Source organism: Mustelus asterias, chromosome 28, assembly GCF_964213995.1.
Source record: "Mustelus asterias chromosome 28, sMusAst1.hap1.1, whole genome shotgun sequence".
NCBI lineage: Eukaryota > Metazoa > Chordata > Chondrichthyes > Carcharhiniformes > Triakidae > Mustelus > Mustelus asterias.
In genome coordinates, this window is record NC_135828.1 from 1,054,881 (window position 1) to 1,081,863 (window position 26,983).

General features: G+C 45.8%; 1 protein-coding gene across 1 annotated transcript in view; it reads left to right on the forward strand.

The window, feature by feature from the left end:
• The first annotated feature begins 4,763 nt into the window (after nt 1–4,763).
• LOC144480123 (glutamate receptor ionotropic, delta-1-like) overlaps nt 4,764–26,983 on the forward strand; it is a 791,184-nt gene continuing 768,964 nt past the window's right edge. The window contains exons 1-2 of the mRNA XM_078199268.1: nt 4,764–5,072; nt 8,159–8,314. Coding sequence (XP_078055394.1) covers nt 4,985–5,072; nt 8,159–8,314 — 244 coding nt within the window. The 5' untranslated portion in view covers nt 4,764–4,984. The remainder of the gene's footprint in view (nt 5,073–8,158; nt 8,315–26,983) is intronic.

Here is a 26,983-nt window from a genome sequence, read left to right on the forward strand (position 1 = left end):
CCCTCTTTTCACATGAGTACTTGATTCTTCCACTGAATGCCCGTTCCATTCTCCAGTACTGATACTGACATGCAGAACATTCACATCAAAAGTAAGATTAATGGGCTAACAAGTGATAATTGGAATGTTGAGTATGTCCATGAAACTAAAATGGAATAAATAGGCATGCGATGTGCTTACTTCTCTTTCTTGTGAAAAAGGTATACACATCAGATTTATCAAAATTCTGGGAAAATTCCACATAATGACAAAATAGCAATAATACAACTCTGGAGCAAAATTAAAGCACTGCAACAGTATTAATTAGAAAATAAATTCAAATATCATATAAATATGTCATTGTAGTGCTAGTATCTTAGGTGTATTGCTCTTCAACTGGTCCTGCTGTGTTCTGTTTCGAATGCTTGCACTGAGTTTTCAACACAGCAAATAAATAACTAACATTTGCTTTTTAGTTATTTAAGAATCATAGAAACCCGACAGTGCAGAAGGAGGCCATTCGGCCCATCGAGTCTGCACCGACCACAATCCCACCCAGGCCCTACCCCCACATATTTACCCGCTAATCCCTCTAACTACGCATCTCAGGGACAATTTTTAACCTAGCCAATCAACCTAGTTGAAGAAAACCAACTGCTCTGTGCCGCCATGCCTCTGGAAATTGTAAAAGGCTCGTATTTATATCGCACTCTGTATCTTACCTCAAAGCACTTCACACAAATGACTTACAAAGCAGACAAACATGCAGCCATTTGGCACATGAAGAGATCACACAAATAATGAGATGAATGTTACCAAATCTGTTTCTGTGAATGGTAGTTAAGGAGAGCGTGAATGGAATCCTCTGCTTTTTGTAAAGGAATTATTCAAAAGCATCATGGAATCCTTAGCATGCAGCAGAACAGTGGAAAAGACAGACAAGGCCTCAGTTTGATACCTAACCTGGAGGATAACACTGTCGACAATGTGACTTTCTTTCAGTACTGGAATACTGCCTGCCTAGCCCTATACCACTTGCTGACCCAACTTCCCTTGAACTCGTAAATTTCTGACCTAGATGTGAAGCACTAGCAACTGAGCTTTTAGTGTTTCTTTTATTTTTATATTCTGGTTCTGGATGGTTATCATGGCTCACTGCAGACCCTGTCACCTTTAAAAGTTTTAAAGTTTATTTATTAATGTCACAAGTAGGCTTACATTAACACTGCAATGAAGTTACTGTAAAAATCCCCTAGTCGCCACACTCCCTCCCAGCCAGATCTCAATTGTTAGATTTCTGAAAAGGTTATTAATAAGGTTGTTTGTGGAATTCCTGAGGTTTCCACAACATAAGTAATGTGATGTTAATGCAGTCTATCCCCACATCTGTGATGTGGCTGCAACTGAAACAGGTGAAACACCAGTGCAGGTAGAATCGTTATATTTTCATAGCATATGATTATGAGAAAGAGCACCTCACAAGCAGCCTCAACTGGACTACAAGCATATTCACTGCAGTTAATTTATCTTTCTAGTTAAACATACATTACAAACGAGTTATCATGTCATTCTGTCTTGCACTGCAACTCAAAGCAAAGGCAAGACGCCTACAGTAGATATTGTGTTTCTTGGGTTGGGGTAATGTTTGCTTTCACTGAAACTGCGCCTGAATTTTTCTTTGGAGAGCTCACAAAATCACTGAATTGTTACGCACAGAAGGAGGCCATTCAGCCCATTGTGTCCGCATCAGCTCTCCAAACGGGCATCATGACTGAATGCCATTCCCCTGTCTTTACTCCCGTAACCCTGCACATTGTTTCTGTTCATATAATCATCTGATGCCCTTTTGATTGCCCCCATTGAAGCTGCTTCTACCATATCTTCAGGCACTGCATCCCAGACTCCAATCACGCGGTGTGTGAAAACATTTTTTTTTCACACCACATCAGGCTGGATCCATGGGATAAATATCTTGGCGGAGCAGTCTCGGATAAACAGTATCATTATTGTATTATTGTCCACATTTTTGAAAACGATCTATCCAAAACCAAGAGGAGGATTCAGTGTACACTGTAGCCGGTGTGGGCGCGCCAGTTGAGACAAGTGGATGCAGTTTGGTTTCCTGCTAATGTTGCTCGATTCTTATCTGTCTGGAGTTCTAACTGCCCTGTTTCGCACAGAGCTTTATACAAGAGTGTGCAAAACTGATTCCCAGAAATGAGATGCCAGAGGGTAACGAACAATCCTTATCCTCTGAGCATCCTGATTATACTCAGGTAAATTTACAAGGTGTCTAAGAATCCAATGGATGTCATTGAGCACTTTGCAAAACACTACACTGGATTTCTCCTCCAAATCCAGCATCAAATTTCCATAAAATATCGCTGTTTTTCTCGAGCTGCGTCCTCACTCCTGGTTACACTGCCATTTCACCAGTACTATGAAATAGAAATACGTTTTCTCAGTTAATCTTGCTTCAACTGAGGGAGGGAGAGGGTTGAATGGGCTAGAGGGTCACGCTGGGGAAAATAAAAAGGGTAAGAAATTAGATAGAAAAGAAACATTTTCCCTCATTTATCCTTCTCCTCACTTTTCTTTGGTCTCTTCAGAGATTTGTTGTCAGTTTGCTGGGCTGTAAGTCTGAGGCTCCGTCAATGCTGTTTAATATGTCACCCAAACAGCCATCATTCCTGTGTGGTCCTTGATAACGCATGTGTTCAGTTATTTGAGAGCGAGGACAGTGAAGCCTAATCATAGAATCCTCCGCCACTTCACACAGGGAATATCGAACAGTCATCGGAAGCAGACTGATTTCTAGCTTTTGAGCAATCCAACCGGAGGTCAGCAAACTCATCATAGGCAGCTCAACATTGGCCAATATCCATGCTCAACTTTTCATTGGCTAACCTGGCCAAAGCATTGCCATCATAGAACCACTGTTTTTGTACATCTGTCTAAAAGGCAGTGCACCAGCTCTGTTCCAGCGGGCAATCTTTAACACACACCCTCATTTGTTCCATTATGGGACTAATCCGCCTCTTCAGTTAAATACTCGGCTCCACACTCCAATGTTGTAGGCAGGTTTCCTCCATTCTTGGAATGGTTGTTGGTCAGATTGGGTTATTTTCCTCGGTGATAGACTTACAGGTCAGAAATGGCGCGGAATCTCCATTTTTGTATTTTTCCCGATTGTTTGATTTTTTAGATTCACTGACATGGACAAGTACTCCAGCGCTTCAGACCCTGCCCCTTGTACTCCTTCGCTGTATAGTGTACCCGCCTCGTCCTGGAATTGTAGTCGGGACGGATTATTATAGGCTCCCAGTTAACAGAAAGGATATTTTATCCTCCGGCCGGAATGTCTGTTGCATACATTTCAACTCTCTAAATTCAGCACAAAGACCATCCAGACTTGAAACGTTGGCTCTATTCTTTCTCCACAGATGCTGCCAGACCTGCTGAGATTTTCCAGTATTTTCTGTTTTTGTCTCACCTCCTCTCCCCTCGTTGCCCTTTCTTCCAAAAGCACATTCTCACCTAGCCAGTGGCACCCAACTCCTGCAGCCCTTGGTTAGAACTTCCAAGCTCAGAACCTGTTCCTGCTGTTCAGTTCTTTTATCTGTTCTTCCTGTCTGAAGCTTCGAATAATGACCATGTTTTAAACCAAATGAATAGAGGCAGCGGTCTCCGGCTATGTCTCTATACCCAGCTCAGGAATGTGACACATTCTTAAGCCTGAAATTTCTACCCCGTTTTCTAACAGATTATAAAACCCCAGCCGACAGATAACTTTCGGTAAAAGATACCGGACTCGCGCCAAACTTTCAAACCCAGTATCGATCAGACATCTGATTATTAAATTATAAACTTTCAGTTTAAGAAAACCCCTGCAACTCAAAATGAAAATCTGACTGTATATCGCTTGTTGTAGCTTTATGTCTCACACTTGCTGCCCGCGCAGACATCCTGATATTGTGTTTAGTTCTGAAACACTGGCTTTGAGATGTGATTTTTATAAACCTGCCATTGATTTTCTTGCTGCAGATATCACAAGCCTGCGCAAATCTCAATCCCTCACAATACTAACTCTTTTATCCCAGACACACAGACCATTCACACACAACTCTCCCATTCTGACTCGCACCTTATTGAAGCAAACACAGTGTAAAACACACAGGTGGGAATCATTTCAACATCCAGCTGATAACTGCATTTCCAAATCCGCCCTTCGCCCATCGGTCGGTCCTCTGTGCAGAATCAAACTTCCCGGACCACCAGCAGCCGCTTGCCAATATATCCGACAGGAACGATGTGCCTGCCACAGGTTTAACACTCAGGCGGGGAGCGTGCGGAGCCCGGCTCCTTCGCTATCCAGCTTTTAGCTTCCACTCCTAACACTTTCCAGTCCCTTCACCCTGAGGCCAGAGCCAAGAAGCCCCCTCCTGGACACAGCCGGGGGTTGAGGGGGCGGGGGGGGGGGGGTGGTGGGAGGGGGAACCTGGGCTTCCTTGGCACAGAAAGGCTCGCGGGTTTCCCCGGAGAAATTTGACGAATTTGCTGGATTTCCAATGACTGCAATCCCCAATATCAGGCAGATTGGGAGCCTCAGTCTATCCCCCTCTCTCTCTCTCTCTCTTCATTGTCTCACTCCCTCATTCTCTCTGCTCCAATCTCCAGCTTGCTCCCTGCCTTTAATCTGTCTCCATCTGTGTGTTAGTTGGATGCACACACACACACACACACACACTCTGCAATCACGTGGCGCAGGGACACCTCCGCAATTTGCCTGTTATGTCTGTGAGCTTGTGGCAGCAAGCGGCGGCTCCGCGCTCCTCGGCTTGTCTGGCTGCTGTCCTGTCCCCCAGCTTCTTTCGTTCTGATTATTAATGATCGCAGTTGTATTCTGTGTGTCTGTGTGAGTGCCTGGGGGGGGTGGGGTGGGGGGTTCAGGATTTGCCCCGAGCCCCGGCTGTCCGGAAAAGCCGGCTGATGCGCAAAGGAAAAAATGGAAGTTCTACCACTCTGCTTCTTAACCGTCTTGCCTTGGATTTTTGGCAGCGATTTAGTGCGGGCAGATTCCATCATTCACATCGGTAAGAACCCGCCGAAAGAGAAGGAATGTCTATGTTTTGAATGAATTGATGTGAGTGAGGGCTCCGGGGTGAGGATTAGAGGGAGTGTCGGCTCCTGGTAGCCAGTCAGGGACCCCAGTGCCGAGCAGGGTCGCTGTGAACGGGAAAGATGTGGGATCCCGGCTAAAGCAGCAGGGAACGATCCCGCCAGACAGCGGGACTCAACCCCACCGAGCTGCAGTTGCTGCTCTGTGTTGGGATGTAATCCTTTCCTCCATCCCGGGAATCCAAGACAGAATCCCAACAAACTTTCTGGCCCCAACCCCGGCTCTTTGCTCCCAGCCTAACGGAGCTCGCCGTCAGGGCTCACCGGGAGGGAAGGTTCCGAGAGCGCTCCTCAGCCTGGAATCTATCGCAACATCAAAAGTTTCAACTGATCCCCACCCTCTGCCCCAAGCCCTCTGCCCCAGGCTGTTACCCCCTCCCCAATCCCACTGCCCCAGGCTGTTACCCCCTCCCCAATCCCTCTGCCCCAGGCTGTTACCCCCTCCCCAATCCCTCTGCCCCAGGCTGTTACCCCCTCCCCAATCCCACTGCCCCAGGCTGTTACCCCCTCCCCAATCCCTCTGCCCCAGGCTGTTACCCCCTCCCCAATCCCACTGCCCCAGGCTCTTGTCCCTTCCCCAATCCCTCTGCCCCAGAATCTTACTCCCTTCCCAATCTCTCTGCCCCAGGCTCTTATCCCCTCCCCAATTCCAATGCCCCAGGTGTTACCCCCTCCCCAATCCCTCTGCCCCAGGCTGTTACCCCCTCCCCAATCCCACTGCCTCAGACTCTTATCCCTTCCCCAATCCCTCTGCCCCAGAATCTTACCCCCTTCCCAATCCCTCTGCCCAGGCTCTTGTCCCCTCCCCAATCCCTCTACCCCAGAGTCTTACCCCCTCCCCAATCCCTCTGCCCAAGGCTGTTACCCCCCCCCCCCCAATCCCACTTCCCCAGAGTTTTATCCCCTCCCCAATCCCTCTACCCCAGGCTCTTACCCCCTCCCCAATCCCTCTACCCCCGGCTCTTACCCCCTCCCCAATCCCTCTACCCCTGCGGTACAGAGTAGGGTTGGTGGCCCTCTGCCTGCGAGTATGTTGCTATTGGGCACACAGTAAAATCAGACAGAGCTCGGTGCAGCGACCTGTAGCAATCACCCTCTGAGCTCGCTGATATACAGGAGGTTGCTGTTTTCGGGAGTCTGAGATCAGGAATAGCAAATGCAAAGGGTGTCATGTCGGCTGCATACAGCAGCCAATCCTCAGTCCTGTATTCACATTCCGGGCCTTGGGAAGACGGGAGGGTGGAATGTGTGTGAGACACAGACTTGGGGAGACGAGGAATATTTAACAGCTACTACTTGTACATGTCACTGCTGGATTGCGGATTGCTGGGCCGGTATCGCTAGCTCAGAGTGCCTGCCTTTGCCGGGATAGACAGACACCTGTACAGCATGGGCAGCCTCGGCTTTGATGGAGACGAGTGCAGATTGTGGCAGCCTGCAGACTGGCGGATGTGGAGCTGAGGCTGGAAACTGCTTTTCATTGTTTCTGAATTCCCCATTTTATCCAAACCGCGATCTGAAATGGAGACAGCGCTAAGCAGCTCATTCTGAGCAGAGAAACGATGGCAATAAATCACTTCATTATTTCTATCTTACACTAAAATAATTTCTTAAATATTGACAGTGGCCACTCGTACACAAGTGATCAGATACAGCGCGGATGTATCGCGCTGTTATATTTCACTTGTAAATGAAGGCTGACTGTTATAATTAAAACGACAATTACAACCATCCCGAAACACACACAAACACATCGGCCCAAAGCAATAAGCGCCGAGACACCTCAGATACTGAGACCTTGCCCGGCTTCCTCTAATAGCCCCATGAATGAAGATTACCGAGAGTTAGACCAGAGGACCACAGGAGATCACAGTTACACCACAGGAGCACATAACCCCATCTCCAGCGGCCAGTTGCCGAATTAACTCCCTTAGTAACTATGTTGTACTAACTGTGCCTTTCATTATTTCTTCACTTCAAAACTACAATGTGGGATCATTATCTTAAAATACTGACAGAAAAAAGCCAGCTATAGCACTTGACGAATTGTCCCTTCAGTGTTCCAGCACGCCCACGATGGGCCGAATGGCTGTCTCCTGTGCTGTAACCATTCTATGTATTGTACAGGCCTGGATTGTACAAGGCCCTGAGATATAGACCTGGACTGCACAGAACATTACTACTCAGACCTGGACTGTACAGACCTGACACAAACTTGGGCTGAATGGGACATAGCGACACAGGCCTGGACTCTAGAGGACCCTGATATGGAGGCCTAAAATACACAGGCCTGCTATACAGGCCTGGGCAGTGCACTGTCTAGCTCCGCAGGCTGGACTGGACAGGGCTCTGATGTAACGAGTTCTGCTACAAAATGTTGTAATGTCAACAGCTGTTCTGGTCTATAATTCTTTGTAATCTTTATATTAATAAAAATCACGGGGCAACTATTTTATTCGTCTATTCAATAGGTTCATATCAGACAGTTTCTAAGAATCGCTAATCTTTTTAAGGTGGAAATTCTGATTGACATTAAACTGAAAAAAATAATCAAACCAGGGTGCCCTGTGCTCTCCCACTTTCAAAGTTATGCTTCAAATAATTTCTAAATGATCCCGCAATGGGATCACTTCATTCAGTGATTCTTTACACGTTTATTAAACTGCACCAGTCCCCATACTAACCACTGGATGTGCTAATGTTGATCTTCAATGATATTTTTTACAATATTGAGTTGTTTTGCTCTAACTTTCTAATGGAGGAAGGTGGCTGGAGACTCTGAGAGACGCTCTCCCCCGGTTATTCAAACAGTCCAAGGCGGTGGACAGCTCCTTGGTGCTGAAATGATTCTCACCAAATTGTTACAGGCTTGGGGATCCCAATGCCTCGTTTGCACTGCAGCGTTTTTCATTGAAACGGTTTAATTATTACAGAATAAAGGCTGCAATGAAATGAAGCTGTCCTCTGCTGTTGGTTTAGCTCTCCATCTTTCTCTCCCCAGGTGCTATCTTTGAGGAGAGTGCAGCAAAGGATGACGAGGTTTTCCAGCTGGCCGTCTCTGACCTCAGTCTCAATGACGACATCTTACAAAGTGAAAAAATAACATATTCCATCAAATTCGTTGAGGCGAACAATCCCTTTCAGACAGTACAGGAAGGTAAGTGGATTAAACACAAAATTCCCATTGCCGCCTTCACCATGTGTACCGGGCCCAATTCCCAACTCCGGCCTCTTCAGCTGTTTTCACCTCATTCTCCAGCTCAGTATTCTCTGAAACTTATCCACAAATATTCCCAAATGAACACCTTTCCTTGCAGTTGTATTTGGAAGAGTCTGGGTTGGTGCCCAGTGTTTGCCGGTGGTCGGCGCTGTTTGATAAGGAATGAATAAGCGGGTTGTCTGCAGATTGACAGGGTGGATTCTTCACTGAGGGTCTCTGGAGGTGGGGGCAGCCGCGGAACAAATGGACAAGCTCGGTGTAAGCCTTTAGATATTTCCACTCATTGTTTCCAAACTTACCTCTTGAGGTCTGTAATAGGAAGTATATTCAAGAGGCAGATTCTGACCAGCGAAACTGAGGTTTCTAACAGTAAATACCAGTGCAAATGTATCTGGCTCATCCAAATCCCTTCAGAACCAGCTGGATTACTGCACACGTCACACCAAACCTGCTTATACTGGGTTCGCTGGAGAGATTGCTGCTTCGCATTCAAATTAATAGCCCGGAAAAAGGGCTTTATTGTTTATTTTTAAATGTCTTCACGTATTTAAAATAACCGTGTGGCTTTTTTTTAAACAGTCACTTACACATGTGCCTGATATGCCATTTCCCCTGATCACAGGCTTCCCCAGTATGAAATGTGCCACAAGGAAGCACAAGAGAGCAACTGGCAGATGATTTCCTTTGACTTTCTCTCCTTCCTTCGTTTAATTTGCGGGAGTAGCACTGCCCCTTCCTTCAGTGGCTCCTCAATGCAATATGGAGGGACTGGGGGCTGAACACTGAGGACACCTGCACCTCCCAACTACACCTAAATAGCAGATTTTCAGTAAATGGATTATTTTTGTGTAGTTTGCCACGGGCATTTCCTTCAAAGTATATGGTATTTTTATGCAGTTATGTTGCTGGGTTTGGTGCAAAATATATTTTCTGATTGCCTGGTGAATATTGCAATGTTTATTTGATCTGTGTTGTAACTGAATTTAAGCCAATTAAGCACAGCAGATTTATTTATCCTGTTATTGCTCAATTGCATGATGCAATTCGTGTAAGAAAGTAGTGTCTGAATTAGCAGAACTAGCTGAATGTGGACTGCAGTTACAGTTGCAGTCCAAAGATGTGCGGGTTAGGTTGATTGGCCAGGTTAAAAAATTGCCCCTTAGAGTCCTGGGATGTGTAGGTTAGAGGGATTAGCGGGTAAAATATGTGGGGGTAGGGCCTGGGTGGGATTGTGGTCGGTGCAGACTCGATGGGCCGAATGGCCTCCTTCTGCACTGTAGGGTTTCTATGATTCTATGATTTATCAGAAAAAGTTATATAATAAACTGTGGGCATTCGTGAATTTCCAACGAATGGAGACAGACATTGTGAAGACAATGCCTGGTTTCATCTGTTTTTAAGATGAACTGTTGTTGGAAGAGTTAGCAGTCGGGCGAGATATGCCCACATTGAACCTGTTTTATCACATATATTAGCTGAAAGAATCCAGTTAGTTTGGACAAGGCAGCACATCCTGAAAAGACTTGATATTTTAAAGATAAGAGAGAGGCCATTTAGCCCACCTGACTTTCCTGTTGTCACACTATTGCAGCATTTAACTGTATGTTGAATAATTCCTGAGTTTCTACCTCGAGTAATCCATACTGAATCCATTCCAGGGATAAATCCATCTGTGCGAGGAAGTCCTTTCTGACATCATTTCTGAAATTGCCTTTTACTGGTTTGTGCCTCGGTTTTGTTATGCTAAAATTATGCATATATAATTTGAATATATAATTTCAAATTATATTCCTGTTGTGTCTATTTCTTACCAGAGAAATGGGAACTTGTGTTTTTTCTAACTGATTCGACATATATGTTGCATTGTGTCAGTAATGACAGGAAGTCACTATGACAAGAAGCTGTTCCTTAGCACCAACTTTCCATCATGGGATAAGTTTGGAGTTTTTGTTAGAGAGGAAACCCGAGCAACAGATGTGAACAATGGAAGATGTGGTTTCAATACCAATTTTAGCTTAATTGAAATGTGAACTGTAGTCTATACCAATCACAGTGTAGCAGACAAGCCAATTTAAGAGAACTTGACCAGAATTTCCATGGACTGGCAATCAATGGTCAAATTGCCATTCTGCTCCTTTTTAGTTACCTTCCTGGAGTTGCACATTTCTCGCTTGGATTTCCGATGCAGTCTGTTGAGAAATGTGGAGCCTACTGCTCCTGGAGTCCTTCTGTGTAGTACAGAGGCATTGGGGGAAGGGAAGTCTGCCCTATTTATGGCACTAACTGCCAGAAAGGTCCCAGTCACTTTGACAGGAGAGAGGGTAAGTGTGTCAGCTAAGCAGTTTGGATGGGGAGGAGGGGAGGGGGGGCAGTAGGGGATTGGGGATGTATGGCTATTCGGGAGGGGGTTGGAGGGTTAGGGGGGGTGGCGGAGGTGTGTTGGTCAGTGCTATAGTTACCCAGTAGTTAGAAGTGGCTTTAATCATTCTATCATTTCCTGGGTAACTATTCTGCTAAAAGAGTTGTCACCATTCGAAGTTTCAGATTTAAGCCAAAATTTCAGATGGTTCCAAATGCAAGGTCATTGCCCAACAGAAAATTAAACTTCCCGTGTAATCATTGAGCAACTTCTAGGTTACCTCCGGGGTTCCAGTCCCCTGGCAATGGAAGACCTGGGGCAATAGACCCTTTCATTTACTCAGCCCAGGTAATCCCATGTAAAGAGGAAACCTGTCCTTTCAGAAAAGAGAGAATCATGTAATGAAACATTGCCGGGTCCAGCCGGATCCACTTGCGAATACTCATCTTACACTGGAATGTCGGCTTGTGGTTACAATCTGATCCATCCAAGTCAACAATTACTTCTGCGGAACAAATCCACAATTTCACCTGTAACACCCAGCTCCTTAATGGTAAAATTGCTAATTTAATATTTGATACCTTGCCATTATAACTTTTACAAATTATTTGCTATTATTAGAATAACTTACTTCTTCCCCAGAGTGCATACATTGAATGATTCTAATAAGAGGGGAGGGGATGGTGGGATCTGTGGGTAAATAATGATTGAAGGTTGTGTGGCAGTTTGAACTGATATCTTAGGTCTAGTTCTTCTCCACCTTCTCTTGATGGTCATCTCACTTTAGCACCTCTGACCAAAAGAATTGATATAATTCTGAAATAACCAAACATCTTCTCCCTGCAGTGATTTGTCCATTTGTTTCTCTTGTGTGTTTGATTTTTAGAAGAGGTATGGGAAAAAATTGCTTGGAGGACGAGAGGGGGGATTTAATAGTGGGAACTGAGGAAATGGCTGAAACTTTAAATAAGTTTTTTGTGTCGGTCTTCACGGTGGAAGACACAAATAGTTTACCGAATATTAACGATAGAGGGTTGGTAGGAGGAGAGGTACTCAATACAATTAATGTTACCAGGGAGGCAGTGCTTGGTAGACTAATGGGACTGAAGGTGGACAAGTCCCCGGACCCGGATGGAATGCATCCCAGGGTACTGAAAGAAATGTCAGAGGTAATGGCGGATGCGTTAGTGGTTATTTATCAAAATTCGTTGGATTCTGGGGTAGTGCCGGCGGATTGGAAAACGGCTAATGTTACGCCGCTGTTTAATAAAGGTAATAGACAAAAGGCGGGTAACTACAGGCCGGTTAGCTTAACGTCTGTAGTTGGGAAAATGCTGGAATCCATCATTAAAGAAGAAATAGCAGGCCATCTGGATAAGAATGGTTCGATTAAGCAGACGCAGCATGGATTCATAAGGGGAAAGTCGTGCTTGATGAACTTGTTGGATTTTTATGAAGATGTGACTCGTGCGGTTGACGGAGGGGAACCGGTGGATGCGGTGTTTTTGGATTTCCAAAAGGCGTTTGATAAGGTGCCTCACAAAAGATTGCTGAAGAAGATTGGGTCACACGGAGTTGGGGGTAGGGTGTTAGTGTGGATTGGGGATTGGCTATCCGACAGGAAGCAGAGAGTCGGAATAAATGGGTGCTTTTCTGGTTGGCAGATGGTAACTAGTGGCGTGCCGCAGGGATCGGTACTGGGGCCTCAACTATTTACCATTTATATAGACGATCTGGAGGAGGGGACTGAGTGCAGGGTAACAAAGTTTGCAGACGACACAAAGATAAGTGGAAAAGTGAATTACATAGAACATAGAACAGTAGAACAGTACAGCACAGAACAGGCCCTTCGGCCCACGATGTTGTGCCGAGCTTTATCTGAAACCAAGATCAAGCTATCCCACTCCCTATCATCCTGGTGTGCTCCATGTGCCTGTCCAATAACCGCTTAAATGTTTCTAAAGTGTCTGACTCCACTATCACTGCAGGCAGTCCATTCCACACCCCAACCACTCTCTGCGTAAAGAACCTACCTCTGATATCCGTCCTGTATCTCCCACCACGAACCCTATAGTTAAGCCCCCTTGTAATAGCTCCATCCACCCGAGGAAATAGTCTTTGAACGTTCACTCTATCTATCCCCTTCATCATTTTATACACCTCTATTAAGTCTCCCCTCAGCCTCCTCCGCTCCAGAGAGAACAGCCCTAGCTCCCTCAACCTTTCCTCATATGACCTACCCTCCAAACCAGGCAGCATCCTGGTAAATCTCCTCTGCACTCTTTCCAGCGCTTCCACATCCTTCTTATAGTGAGGTGACCAGAACTGCACACAATATTCCAAATGTGGTCTCACCAAGGTCCTGTACAGTTGCAGCATAACCCCACGGCTCTTAAACTCCAACCCCCTGTTAATAAAAGCTAACACACTATAGGCCTTCTTCACAGCTCTATCCACTTGACTGGCAACCTTTAGAGATCTGTGGATATGGACCCCAAGATCTCTCTGTTCCTCCACAGTCTTCAGAACCCTACCTTTGACCCTGTAATCCACATTTAAATTTGTCCTACCAAAATGAATCACCTCACATTTATCAGGGTTAAACTCCATTTGCCATTTTTCAGCCCAGCTTTGCATCCTATCAATGTCTCTTTGCAGCCTACAACAGCCCTCCACCTCATCCACTACTCCACCAATCTTGGTGTCATCAGCAAATTTACTGATCCACCCTTCAGCCCCCTCCTCTAAGTCATTAATAAAAATCACAAAGAGCAGAGGACCAAGCACTGATCCCTGCGGCACACCGCTAGCAACCTGCCTCCAATCCGAAAATTTTCCATCCACCACCACCCTCTGTCTTCGGTCAGACAGCCAGTTACCTATCCAATCGGCCAACTTTCCCTCTATCCCACACCTCCTCACTTTCATCATAAGCCGACCACGGGGGACCTTATCAAACGCCTTACTAAAATCCATGTATATGACATCAACTGCCCTACCTTCATCAACACACTTAGTTACCTCCTCAAAAAATTCAATCAAATTTGTGAGGCACGACTTGCCCTTCACGAATCCGTGCTGACTATCTCGGATTAATCCGCATCTTTCTAAATGGTCGTAAATCCCATCCCTAAGGACCCTTTCCATCAATTTACCAACCACCGAAGTAAGACTAACCGGTCTATAATTACCAGGGTCATTTCTATTCCCTTTCTTAAACAGAGGAACAACATTCGCCATTCTCCAGTCCTCTGGCACCATCCCCGTGAACAGCGAGGACCCAAAGATCAACGCCAAAGGCTCTGCAATCTCATCCCTTGCCTCCCACAGAATCCTAGGATACATTTCATCAGGCCCAGGGGACTTATCGACCTTCAGTTTATTCAAAACTGCCAAGACATCCTCCCTCCGAACATCTATTTCCTCCAGCCTATTAGCCTGTAACACCTTCTCTTCCTCAAAAACATGGCCCCTCTCCTTGGTGAACACTGAAGAAAAGTATTCATTCATCACCTCGCCTATCTCTACTGACTCCATACACAAGTTCCCACTACTGTCCTTGACCGGCCCTAACCTCACCCTGGTCATTCTTTTATTCCTCACATAAGAGTAAAAAGCCTTGGGGTTTTCCTTGATCCGACCCGCCAAGGACTTCTCATGTCCCCTCCTAGCTCTCCTAAGCCCCTTTTTCAGCTCATTCCTTGCTAACTTGTAACCCTCAATCGAGCCATCTGAACCTTGTTTCCTCATCCCTACATAAGCTTCCCTCTTCCTTTTCACAAGACATTCCACCTCTTTTGTGAACCATGGTTCCCTCACTCGGCCATTTCCTCCCTGCCTGACAGGAACATACCTATCAAGGACATCCAGTATTTGTTCCTTGAAAAAGTTCCACTTTTCATTAGTTCCTTTCTCTGACAGTTTCTGTTCCCAACTTATGCCCCCTAATTCTTGCCTAATCGCATCATAATTACCCCTCCCCCAATTGTAAACCTTGCCCTGACGTACGGCCCTATCCCTCTCCATTGCAATAACAAAAGACACCGAATTGTGGTCACTATCTCCAAATTGCTCTCCCACAACCAAATCTAACACTTGGCCCGGTTCATTTCCCAGTACCAAATCCAATGTGGCCTCACCTCTAGTCGGCCCATCCACATATTGTGTCAGGAAACCCTCCCGCACACACTGCACAAAAACTGCCCCATCCAAACTATTTGACCTACAAAGGTTCCAATCAATATTTGGAAAGTTAAAGTCCCCCATGACAACTACCCTGTGACCCCCACACATATCCATAATCTGCTTAGCAATTTCTTCCTCCACATCTCTATTACTATTTGGGGGCCTATAGTAAACTCCTAGCAACGTGACCGCTCCTTTCCTATTTCTAACTTCAGCCCATATTACCTCAGTGTGCAGATCCCCCACGAAGTGCCTTTCCGCAGCCGTTAAACTATCCTTGATTAACAATGCCACTCCTCCACCTCTTTTACCAGCTTCCCTACACTTAGTGAAACATCTATACCCCGGAACGTCCAACAACCATTCCTGTCCTTGTTCTACCCACGTCTCCGTAATGGCCACAACATCGTAGTCCCAAGTACCAATCCACGCCCCAAGTTCATCTACCTTGTTCCGGATGCTCCTTGCATTGAAGTAGACACACTTCAACCCACCTTCCTGTCTACCAGTACCCACCCTTGACCCTGATACCTTCCCCAATACCTCACCACCCTCACTGACTTCTGGACTACAACTCCCTTTCCCACTCCCCTGACAAATTAGTTTAAACCCCCCTGAAGAGCCGTAATAAATTTCCCTCCGAGGATATTGGTGCCCCTCTGGTTCAGGTGCACCCCGTCCTGTTTGTACAGGTCCCACCTTCCCCAGAACGTGTTCCAATTATCCACGTATCTGAAACCCTCCCTCCTACACCATCCCTGCAACCACATATTTAACTGCACTCTCTCCCTGTTCCTCAACTCGCTATCACGTGGTACCGGCAACGTACCAGAGATGACCACATGTTTCGTCTTGGCTCTCAGCTTCCAGCCCAGCTCCAGAAATTCCTGCTTTAAATCCCCGTCCCTTCTCTTACCTATGTCATTGGTACCAATGTGCACCACGACTTGTGACTGTTTCCCCTCCCCCTTCAGAATCTGGAAAACACGGCCTGAGACATCACGGACCTTGGCATCCGGTAGGCAACATACCATCCGTGAGTCTCTTTTGCTGCCACAGAACCTCCTATCTATCCCTCTAACTAACGAGTCCCCAATAACTATCGCCCTCCCGCTCTCCCCCTTTCCCTCCCGAGCCACAGAGACGGACACAGTGCTGGAGATCCTCTCACTGCGGCTCCCCACTGGTATGTCATCCCCCTCAACCGTATCCAAAGCGGAATACTTGTTGCTAAGGGGAACGACCACCGGGGATCCCTGCACGGACTGCTTCCTCCCAGCCCCTCTCACCGTCACCCATCTGTTTTCAATCCTCGGAGTAACTGTATTCCTAAAGCTGTGTGGAGGGCGTGTGGAATGAGCTGCCAGATAAAGTGGTAAATGCGGGGTCACTTTTAACATTTAAGAAAAACTTGGACGGGTTCATGGATGAGAGGGGTGTGGAGGGATATGGTCCAAGTGCAGGTCAGTGGGACTAGGCATAAAATGGTTCGGCACAGACAAGAAGGGCCAAAAGGCCTGTTTCTGAGCTGTAATTTTCTATGGCTCTATGGTTCTATGGTTCTATGGCGTAGAAGGTCTGCAGAGAGATTTGGACAGGCTGAGTGAGTGGGCGAGGATCTGGCAGATGGAGTATAACGTTGACAAATGCGAGGTTATTCACTTTGGAGGAAATAATAGCAAATTGGATTATTATCTAAATGGAAAAAAATTACAACATGCTACTGTGCAAAGGGACCTGGGGGTCCTTGTGCATGAGACGCAAAAACCCAGTCTGCAGCTGCAACAGGTGATCAAGAAGGCAAATGGGATGTTAGCCTATATCGCAAGGGGGATAGAATATAAAAGCAGAGATGCCTTGCTGCATCTGTACAGGGCATTGGTGAGGCCGCAGCTGAAATACTGTGTGCAGTATTGGTCCCCTTATTTGCGGAAGGATATATTGGCCTTGGAGAGAGTGCAGAGAAGGTTCACCAGGTTGACACCAGAGATGAGGGGTGTTGATTATGAGGAGAGACTGAGCAGATTGGGTTTGTACTCGTTGGAATTTCGAAGGCTGAGGGGGGGATCTTATAGAGACCTATAAGATAATGAAGGGGCTGGACAGGGTAGAGGTGGAGAGATTCTTTCCACTTAGAAAGGAAGCTAGAACTAGAGGGCACAGCCTCAAAATAAAGGGGGGTCAGTTTAGGACAGAGTTGAGGAGGAACTTCTTCTCTCAGAGGGTGGTGAATCTCTGGAATTCTCTGCCCACTGAAGTGGTGCAGGCTACCTCGTTGAATATGTTTAAATCACGGATAGATGGATTCCTGATCAGTAAGGGAATTAGGGGTTATAGGGATCAGGCGGGTAAGTGGTACTGATCCACTTCAGATCAGCCATGATCTTATTGAATGGCGGGGCAGGCTCGAGGGGCTAGATGGCCTACTCCTGCTCCTATTTCTTATGTTCTTATGTTCTTATTAATCCTATTTCTTACTGTTTTAATGAGTTGAAAAAGTTAAGTTGCATGTGATGATTAAACAATCCAAGAGGCTTTAGCTCTCTCAATGATTTGGTGTACTTTTTTACAGCAGCTTTGTGTTGCCCTCCATGTGTTAATGCAACATTTGACTGTTGTTACATGTGTTCAATAATTAAAAAATAAATGCAGTTGACTTCAGGTCAGCTGAAGCGATGATGTTGAGTCTCAATGTTTGTATTGTGAGTTGGATGTGAGATGGGATAGGCCACAATGTTCCACTGCATGTGCCGATGTCTGTCACAGATTCAGAATGGCAGCCACATTAATTTCTGCCCTGATTCTCTGAATGTTAATTTCTATTCAGCCAAAGACTCAAATTCTCCAATGCCTCCACTCATGCAGAACTCTGCAGTCTGTAAGCTATTGCTCACACGTGCATTACTCTGGGCCTGATCTTCTGGTACAGCCATTTTAAAAACCTCACTCTTAAATCCCTCCAGGAGCAATCTTCTTCATTAATCTCCTTCTCTAATTCCCAACTCAGATGTCTGATCTTCTGTCACTCATTCATTTATTCACTCACTCACTCACTCACTCACTCACTCACTCACTCACTCACTCACTCACTCACTCACTCACTCACTCACTCACTCACTCCACTCACTTCACTCACTTCACTCACTCACTCATCCCTCTACCATTAGTGACAGCCTGCAGCTGCTGCATCTCCTCATTTCCATTCCCTCGTCCTTGCTATTGTTTTCTCCCTCCTCAAGAGCCTCCCCTTTTCACTGCCTTCAGTCATCTTCTCTACTGTTCTCTACTTCCTACTTGGTGTCTTCCACTTTTCCTGTAAAGCACAGTGAAATGTTTTCATTTTGAAAAATGTAAGATATTGTTTGTTGTCAACTGTGTTCCAACAATAGCTTCCTATTAAATGCCTTGGATTTTACCTCACTGTTCTTTGTTAGGTTGTGGTGATTACAATATTATTTCCACTGGACATATTGGCTTAGTATAATGCATTCAGTTGAAGGCAGGAGGATGACATTTCTGCAGTATTATTGCATTCTAGATGCTGCATTATTTAATGTCACATAAAAGAAGTGATTAAGCAGCTGTTGAAAATCACTTGCGTTGGCTGCTTGGACATGCCCAGTACCAGGCAGGCAATCATTAAGCTTTTACATTCTGTGATATTTGTCTTTTGCAAGGAAACCTGTAGGCTGATACTTTAATATATCCAGCTCATCGCAGAGAGATGACAATGTCTTCCTACTTGATAATAGGATTTAGAATATCTAGTTTTTTAAAGAAGTTTGAATTTATGTGTTTTTGGTATTATCGAGATGGTTGCTGTCACATTAATGTGTAAAGGGAATAATTAGATAGTAAATTGGTGTTATAGAAAGGAATACTTCATCCATAGTATTAAAACTGCTGCTCTCCTCCAGTATCTGAAGTATATAATCATCTGAAATGACAGGTAAATCTTACCCTGACTCAGCTCCATATCCCTTGGTACCCTTTTTTTCATCGATCTCAATGTTGAAAGCTCCAATTATCCCTGAATTTACAGCTGTTTGGGAGAGAATTCCAGATTTCCACTACCCTTTTTGTGAAAAGGCTTCTCAATTTACCACCTAAATGGCCCAACTCTAGTTCTGATTCTTAATTTTCCTCCCAGAGGAAATAGTTTCTCTCTATTGTTGTGTCTTATGCCTTGGAGAAATGAGAGATGATACACCAGTTCCTTTGTGTGCAGGAGTTTTATTTACAAAGCTTTAAGATATCTGCTCACATCCTTATAGCAACTAGCCTCAGTTCAGTCTCTCTCTCTCTTCTTAAGTAACCACAACTAGGCTTAACTAAGTAGACAATGAGAACGGAGAACAAACACACATAATGAAACATCAAACAAGTGAACACGACACCAAAGGCCATATTCCAAATTAAACCATCCTAAACAACAAACATTATAATTTCTTAGAGTTCACCTTGTTTATTTTCTCTAAGTACAGAAATAGTTTTTGAGATATGAAGGTCTCTGTTGATGATGCTCACATCTATGAACTTGAGGTTGTGGATCTACATAATGAACTCAGCTGTAAGATGCTCAACCTCAAAGTTGTACTGTTGGAGATGATCTGACCATCTGTTGATACATAGAGATCAATGACCAGATCCTGATGTGGCTAACAATATTCAGCATCAAACACTGCTTGCTGTGCAATTGTCCATTTCCATTATGCATTTTTGTGCAGTAGCTTCTGAAGAGACGCTGCGATCTCTGTATATTTAGGAATGGATTTGTGATAAAAGTTGGAAGTACTGAGGAACAATGCCAACTCCTTCACATTAGATGGGGTGAGAAGTGCATGAGTGGCTTTGGTGTTGGATGTAATTTTTACTTTGACTATTGTCACTCTACACTCTAGAAAGTCAATCTCAGATGCCACAAATGTGCATTTTCCTTTGTTGAGCATTAAATTGTGTGGTTTGAGTTGAAAGAGCACAGCTGATAACCATTGATCATGTTCTGCTATGTCCCTTCCATGGACAATGCAACACCAAGTAAGTTTACAACCTCTCAATGTCTGACAAGACTGAAGAAACGATCTTTCAGACTGTGCTAGATGCTGAATTTAATCTATATGGCATTCTGCAGTACAGAAACATACCTTCATGCATGACAAAAACTATGATATCAGCTTTGCTCTGCAAATGGTACCTGGAGATAGCTCATAGATATATAGTATTAGTGAGACTGCACCTGGAGTATTGTGTGCAGTTTAGGTCTCTTTAGCTAAGAATAGGTATACTTGCCAAAGAGGGATTGCAATGAAGGTTCACTAAGTTAATTCCTGCGATGGATGGATTGTCTTCTGCAGCAAGATTAAATAAACTTTATTCTCTAGAGTTTAGATGAACGAGGGGTGATCCCATTCAAACACACAGAATTCTTACAAGTCTTAATAGGGTAGATGTAGGAAGGATATTTTCCTGGCTGGGGGAGAGGGGTTTAGAACCAGAGGACACAGTCTCGGAATAGGGGCAAACCATTTAGGAGTGAGATGAGGAGGAATTTCTTCACTCAGAAGGTGATGAATCTTTGGAATTGTCCACCCCAGGGATCTGTGGAAGCTCAGTCATTGGATATGTTCAAGGCTGAGATCAATGGATTTCTACATATTAAAAACATAAATAGATATTGGGATAGTGCAGGAAAAAGGTTTTGAGGTAGAAAATCCACCATCATCTCATTGAATGTCACTGTGGGCTTGAAGGGCTGAATGGCCTCTTCCTACTCCTATTTCTTATGTTCTTAGTTGCATGTTGAGCTTTGTGAAGGCTGTAGAATCATGAACTGATGTTGATAGCTCTTGCATCATATGATATTTGGCTGGAATGATTGCTTTATTGACCAGCTTAAGGCCAATGCAGAATTAGGTTTGCCATTTATGCATCGCACAATGTTCTATCTCTATGGTGATGAGTGGATTTGCTCAATGTTACCATCTGCTTTTGGTCGTTTCAGCTCTGGGAACATTTTGGCATTATTACAAATGTCCACCATTTTGTAAACTTTTGTAAAACTGGTCGAATTGATGTGTTGATGTGAGGAGTATGACAATACTCAATAATTTCCTTAGATTTGGTAAATAAGGAAGGGTACCGACATGTATAATCTGTGCCATTGATTAAAATTAATATCTGCTCTCGTGGGGCCTGCAAGTTTGAAGTCAAGCCCATCAGGAAGGTTTATCCCCATAAGCTGATGCCTTTGGCTACTTAGAACATGAGCCTGACTAGGGTATTGTTTTTGTAGTGTACTGAAAAAGTGATCATTCCCAAAACTGGAATAATTGAGTCATCGTAAGCTTGAAGAGCGATTGTTGCAGAGTGAGAGAAAATTACAAAAAATAACAATGGTAGAGTTTGTTTGCACTAATTTCAATGCAAAGTGACATTGGGATGCCCGCGATCTTGACTAAGCAATCCTTAAAATGAACTGGTACTTTAATGTCCGTGATATTATATACATATGTATAATATATAAATGTATAAAATATATACATATACTACATACATGCCGCTTGTCACTCTCAGGAAGAGACTCCTCTATGTGTCGGACAAATTAAATCGTCTTCTTTGACCTGCAGAACTTTGCAAAGTGATTCCGCTTTAAGAATGAGTTACATTTTTTCCCTTGAGCTGGACATGGCATTGTGAATTGATGAGTACGTTCACAATTTGGGCACATGTTCAAGAGTATCTGATCTTGAGGGCATTTGTCTGTAATCTTTGCACTGAGAAAGCTGTGTCTGCAGCCTTGAGTCTGAGGGTACATTTTTGTGCAACCTCTTTGAAACTAAAATGGCAGATTCACTGCTGAGGTTGTTGCTTTTTCCAAGATTAAATCATCATCTTTCACAAGGAGGCATTTCCTATTTTGTGGAATTAAAGTTTTTTCAATTAATTGGTCCTGAATGAATTTGTTAGTTAGTGCGCCAAATTCACACATAGAAGCTCATTTCTGCAATACTGCTGCATATTGTTTTAATGGGCTCAATATTTCACTTGTATCTCTGGTAGAATGTCGCGATCATTTTCCAAGAGGAATTACCCCCTTATCAAATATGGATGTGTTTTCTGTGAGCTGCTCAAATATTCACTCGCCTCCTGTTCCAAGACAATGGACATTTTATGAGTCACTGCTACATCAGCACTGTCCATTCCTGTAGTAAGAGTTTTAACAACACCAGGTTAAAGTCCAAAAGGTTTATTTGGTAGCAAATGCCATTAGCTTTCGGAGCGCTGCCCCTTTGTCAGATGGAGTGGAAATCACATTTGCTACCAAGGCATTTGCTACCAAATAAACCTGTTGGACTTTAACTTGGTGTTGTTAAAACTCTTACTGTGTTTACCCCAGTCCAACGCCGGCATCTCCACATCATTCCTGTAGTCAACACATAGGTTTTGAAATCTAAAATCAATTAATCCCACAGCATCAGTGGATCTCTTAGTGAAAAAAGGAGTCAGTAATTTTAAACTATATTCCATCATTTTCATTTCTGTTGTTGTATTCTATGTTTTGGAGACATACAGAGATGATACACCAGATCCTTTGGGGCCGATTTTACTAAATCGGCTCTGAGTGCCGGGTGCAATCCTAAATCAGACCCGCGCCCGGCAGCCGCGCTCCAGCGCCCCCATACGCCTTTTTTCGGCGTGGGTCCAGTGGGCGGGGCCTAGCGTATTTGCATCTGTCAGAGCGCCGAACCGCACATGCGCAGCCCGGAGCCGACAGCACTCAGCGCGCCCGAGCGCTGGGGGGGGGGGTGGGATGTGACGTCTCTTCCCTGGGGGGGGGGTGGGGGATCTGATGTTTCTTCCCTGAAGGGGGGGGTAGGGGAGGGGATGTGATGTCTCTTCGCTTGGGGCGGGGGGAGGGGGGGGGGTGTGGTGGGGGGGGGGGGATCTGACGTCTCTTCCCTGAGGGGGGGTGGGGGGTAGGGGGGGATGTGGTGTCTCTTCCCTGAGGTGGGGGGGGGGGGGGGGGGGGATCTGACATCTCTTCCCTGAGGGGGGGTAGGGGGTGACCTGACGTCTCTTCCCTGGGGGGGGGGGGGGGGGGCAGGGGGGGATGTGACGTCTCTGCCCCTGGGGGGGGGACGGAGATGTCACATCCCCCCCTCCCCCCCCCCTCAGGGAAGAGACGTCACATCCCCCCCTACCCCCCCCCCCCCTTCCAGTGAAGAGACGTCATCCTACCCATCAGGACCCCCGGAGCAAGGCCAGGATCCAGGATTGCAAGATGCTTTCGATGGACACCAGCGATCAAGGTAGGTCGGGGGGGGTCCGATCCCGGGGGGTGGCGGGGGCGGGTTGGGAGGCGGGCTGCTGGCGGGGCCTGCGTCCCAGAGTGGTCTGATCGGGGGCGGGGGGGTGGGCTACCGGGGTGGTTCGCGGGGGCGGTCCGCGAAGGTTGGTCGGGGGCGATTCGGCGGTTCAGTTGCTGAGTTGAAGCCCGATCAGACTTGAATTCAGCAACACGGTAAATGCGCGGGCACCGATCAGATTGTAGCCTCGTAAAGTGGGAATCCTTGGGTAAGTTGGGCGCGGGCTTCATTATGCTGATTTAAATGCATGCAAATGCATTTAAATCGGCCCGCTGGCCGACTCGGGCGCGCGCCGGATCGGCGCCCGGATCGGCCGTTGGTAAAGGCGCGATTGGCCTTGGGTCAGGTCTGGACCGCGTTTTAGGCCCGACACACAACTTTACCACGATTCCGCGCCCGAAAATGAGCGCAAAATTTTGGTAAAATCGGGCCCTTTGTACGCAGGTGTTTTATTTGCAATGCTTAAAAATATCTGCTTCCACGTTTGCAGCAGCTTGCCTCAGTTCAGTAACCACACCCGGGCTTAATTAATCACACAACAAGAAGAGAGAACAAATCATAGAAAGAAATCATAGAAACCCTACAGTGCAGAAGGAGGCCATTCGGCCCATCGAGTCTGCACCGACCACAATCCCACCCAGGCCCTATCCCCACATATTTACCCGCTAATCCCTCTAACCTACACATCCCAGGACTCTAAGGGGCAATTTTTTAACCTGGCCAATCAACCTAACCTGCACATCTTTGGACTGTGGGAGGAAACCGGAGCACCCGGAGGAAACCCACGCGGACAAAGTCCCACATGGCAGGTTGGTTAAGAAGGTTAAGGCTCATGGGATATAAGGAGAAGTGGCTAGATGGGTGGAGAACTGGCTTGGCCATAGGAGACAGAGGGTAGTGGTCGAAGGGTCTTTTTCCGGCTGGAGGTCTGTGACTAGTGGTGTTGCGCAGGGCTCTGTACTGGGACCTCTGCTATTTGTGATATATATAAATGATTTGGAAGAAGGTGTAACTGGTGTAATCAGCAAGTTTGCGGATGACACGAAGATGGCTGGAATTGCGGATAGCGAAGAGCATTGTCGGGCAATACAGCAGAATATAGATAGGCTGGAAAATTGGGCGGAGAGATGGCAGATGGAATTTAATCCGGATAAATGCGAAGTGATGCATTTTGGGAGAAATAATGTAGGGAGGAGTTATACAATAAATGGCAGAGTCATCAGGAGTATAGAAACACAGAGGGACCTAGGTGTGCAAGTCCACAAATCCTTGAAGGTGGCAACACAGGTGGAGAAGGTGGTGAAGAAGGCATATGGTATGCTTGCCTTTATAGGACGGGGTATAGAGTATAAAAGCTGGAGTCTGATGATGCAGCTGTATAGAACGCTGGTTAGGCCACATTTGGAGTACTGCGTCCAGTTCTGGTCACCGCACTACCAGAAGGACGTGGAGGCATTGGAGAGAGTGCAGAGAAGGTTTACCAGGATGTTGCCTGGTATGGAGGGTCTTAGCTATGAGGAGAGATTGGGTAGACTGGGGTTGTTCTCCTTGGAAAGACGGAGAATGAGGGGAGATCTAATAGAGGTATACAAGATTATGAAAGGTATAGATAGGGTGAACAGTGGGAAGCTTTTTCCCAGGTCGGAGGTGACGATCACGAGGGGTCACGGGCTCAAGCTGAGAGTGGCGAAGTATAACTCAGACATCAGAGGGATGTTTTTTACACAGAGGGTGGTGGGGGCCTGGAATGCGCTGCCAAGTAGGGTGGTGGAGGCAGGCACGCTGACATCGTTTAAGACTTACCTGGATAGTCAGATGAGCAGCCTGGGAATGGAGGGATACAAACGATTGGTCTAGTTGGACCAAGGAGCGGCACAGGCTTGGAGGGCCGAAGGGCCTGTTTCCTGTGCTGTACTGTTCTTTGTTCTTTGTTCAGACACGAGGAGAATGTGCAAACTCCACACAGACAGTGACCCGAGCTGGGAATCGAACCCAGGACCCTGGAGCTGTGAAGCAGCAGTGCTAACCACTGTGCTACCGTGCCGCCCTCAGACACACAGACAAACATAATCAAACATTGAACAATTGAACACTGATATCAGGTCCTTCAATTATCTTAAAACCTGTATTAGATTACCTTTAAATCATCTATACCCAAGAGAATACAGGCTAAGTTTTTACATCCTGTCCTCATAATTTAATGCTCAAATCTCGAGTTATCTGGCGAATCTGTTCCACATCCTCTCCAAAATCAATATATCCTTCCAATATATCATTATATATCTACTTTCTCAGAAGAATGAACAAATGAATACTTTGCATCGGTATTCACAAAGGAGAGGGATGTGTTGACTGGGAGTGTCTCGGAGGGGAGTATTGACCCGTTAGAGAAAATCTCCATTACAAGGGAGGAAGTGTTAGGTTTTTTAGGGAATATAAAGACTGACAAATCCCCAGGGCCTGATGGAATCTATCCAAGGCTGCTCAGGGAGACGAGAGATGAAATCGTTGGGCCTCTGACGCAAATCTTTGTCTCGTCACTGGACACAGGTGAGGTCCCAGAGGATTGGAGGATAGCTAATGTGGTCCCGTTATTTAAGACGGGTAGGAAGGATAACCCGGGTAATTATAGCCCGGTGAGCTTGACGTCCGTGGTAGGGAAGTTGTTGGAGAGAATTCTTAGAGATAGGATGTATGCGCATTTAGAAAGGAATAAACTCATTAACGATAGTCAGCATGGTTTTGTGAGAGGGAGATCATGCCTCACTAACCTGGTGGAGTTTTTTGAAGAAGTGACTAGAATGGCTGACGAGGGAAGGGCCGTGGATGTCGTCTATATGGACTTTAGTAAAGCGTTTGACAAAGTCCCTCATGGTAGGTTGGTGCAAAAGGTTGGATCTCATGGGATAAAGGGGGAGGTGGCTAGATGGGTGGAGAACTGGCTTGGTCACAGAAGACAGAGGGTGGTAGTGGAAGGGTCTTTTTCCGGCTGGATGCCTGTGACTAGTGGTGTTCCGCAGGGCTCTGTATTGGGACCTCTGCTGTTTGTGATTTATATAAATGATCTGGAAGAAGGTGTAACTGGGGTGATCTGTAAGTTTGCGGATGACACGAAAATGGCTGGACTTGCAGATAGTGAAGAACATTGTCAGAGGCTACAGAAGGATATAGATAGGCTGGAAATTTGGGCAAAGAAATGGCAGATGGAGTTCAATCCAGATTAATGCGAAGTGATGCATTTTGGTAGAACTAACGTAGGGGGGAGCTATACGATAAATGGCAGAACCATAAAGGGTGTAGATACGCAGAGGGACCTGGGTGTGCAAGTCCACAGATCCTTGAAGGTGATGTCACAGGTGGAGAAGGTAGTGAATAAGGCATATAGCATGCTTGTCTTTATACAACGGGGCATAGAGTATAAAAGTTGGGGTCTGATGTTGCAGTTGTATAGAACGTTGGTTCGGCCGCATTTGGAATACTGCGCCCAGTTCTGGTCGCCACACTACCAGAAGGACGTGGAGGCTTTTGAGAGAGTGCAGAGGAGGTTTACCAGGATGTTGCCTGGTATGGAAGGGCTTAGTTATGAGGAGAGATTGGGTAAACTGGGGTTGTTCTCACTGGAAAGACGGAGGATGAGGGGTGACCTAATAGAGGTGTATAAAATTATGAAAGGCATAGATAGGGTGAACGGTGGGG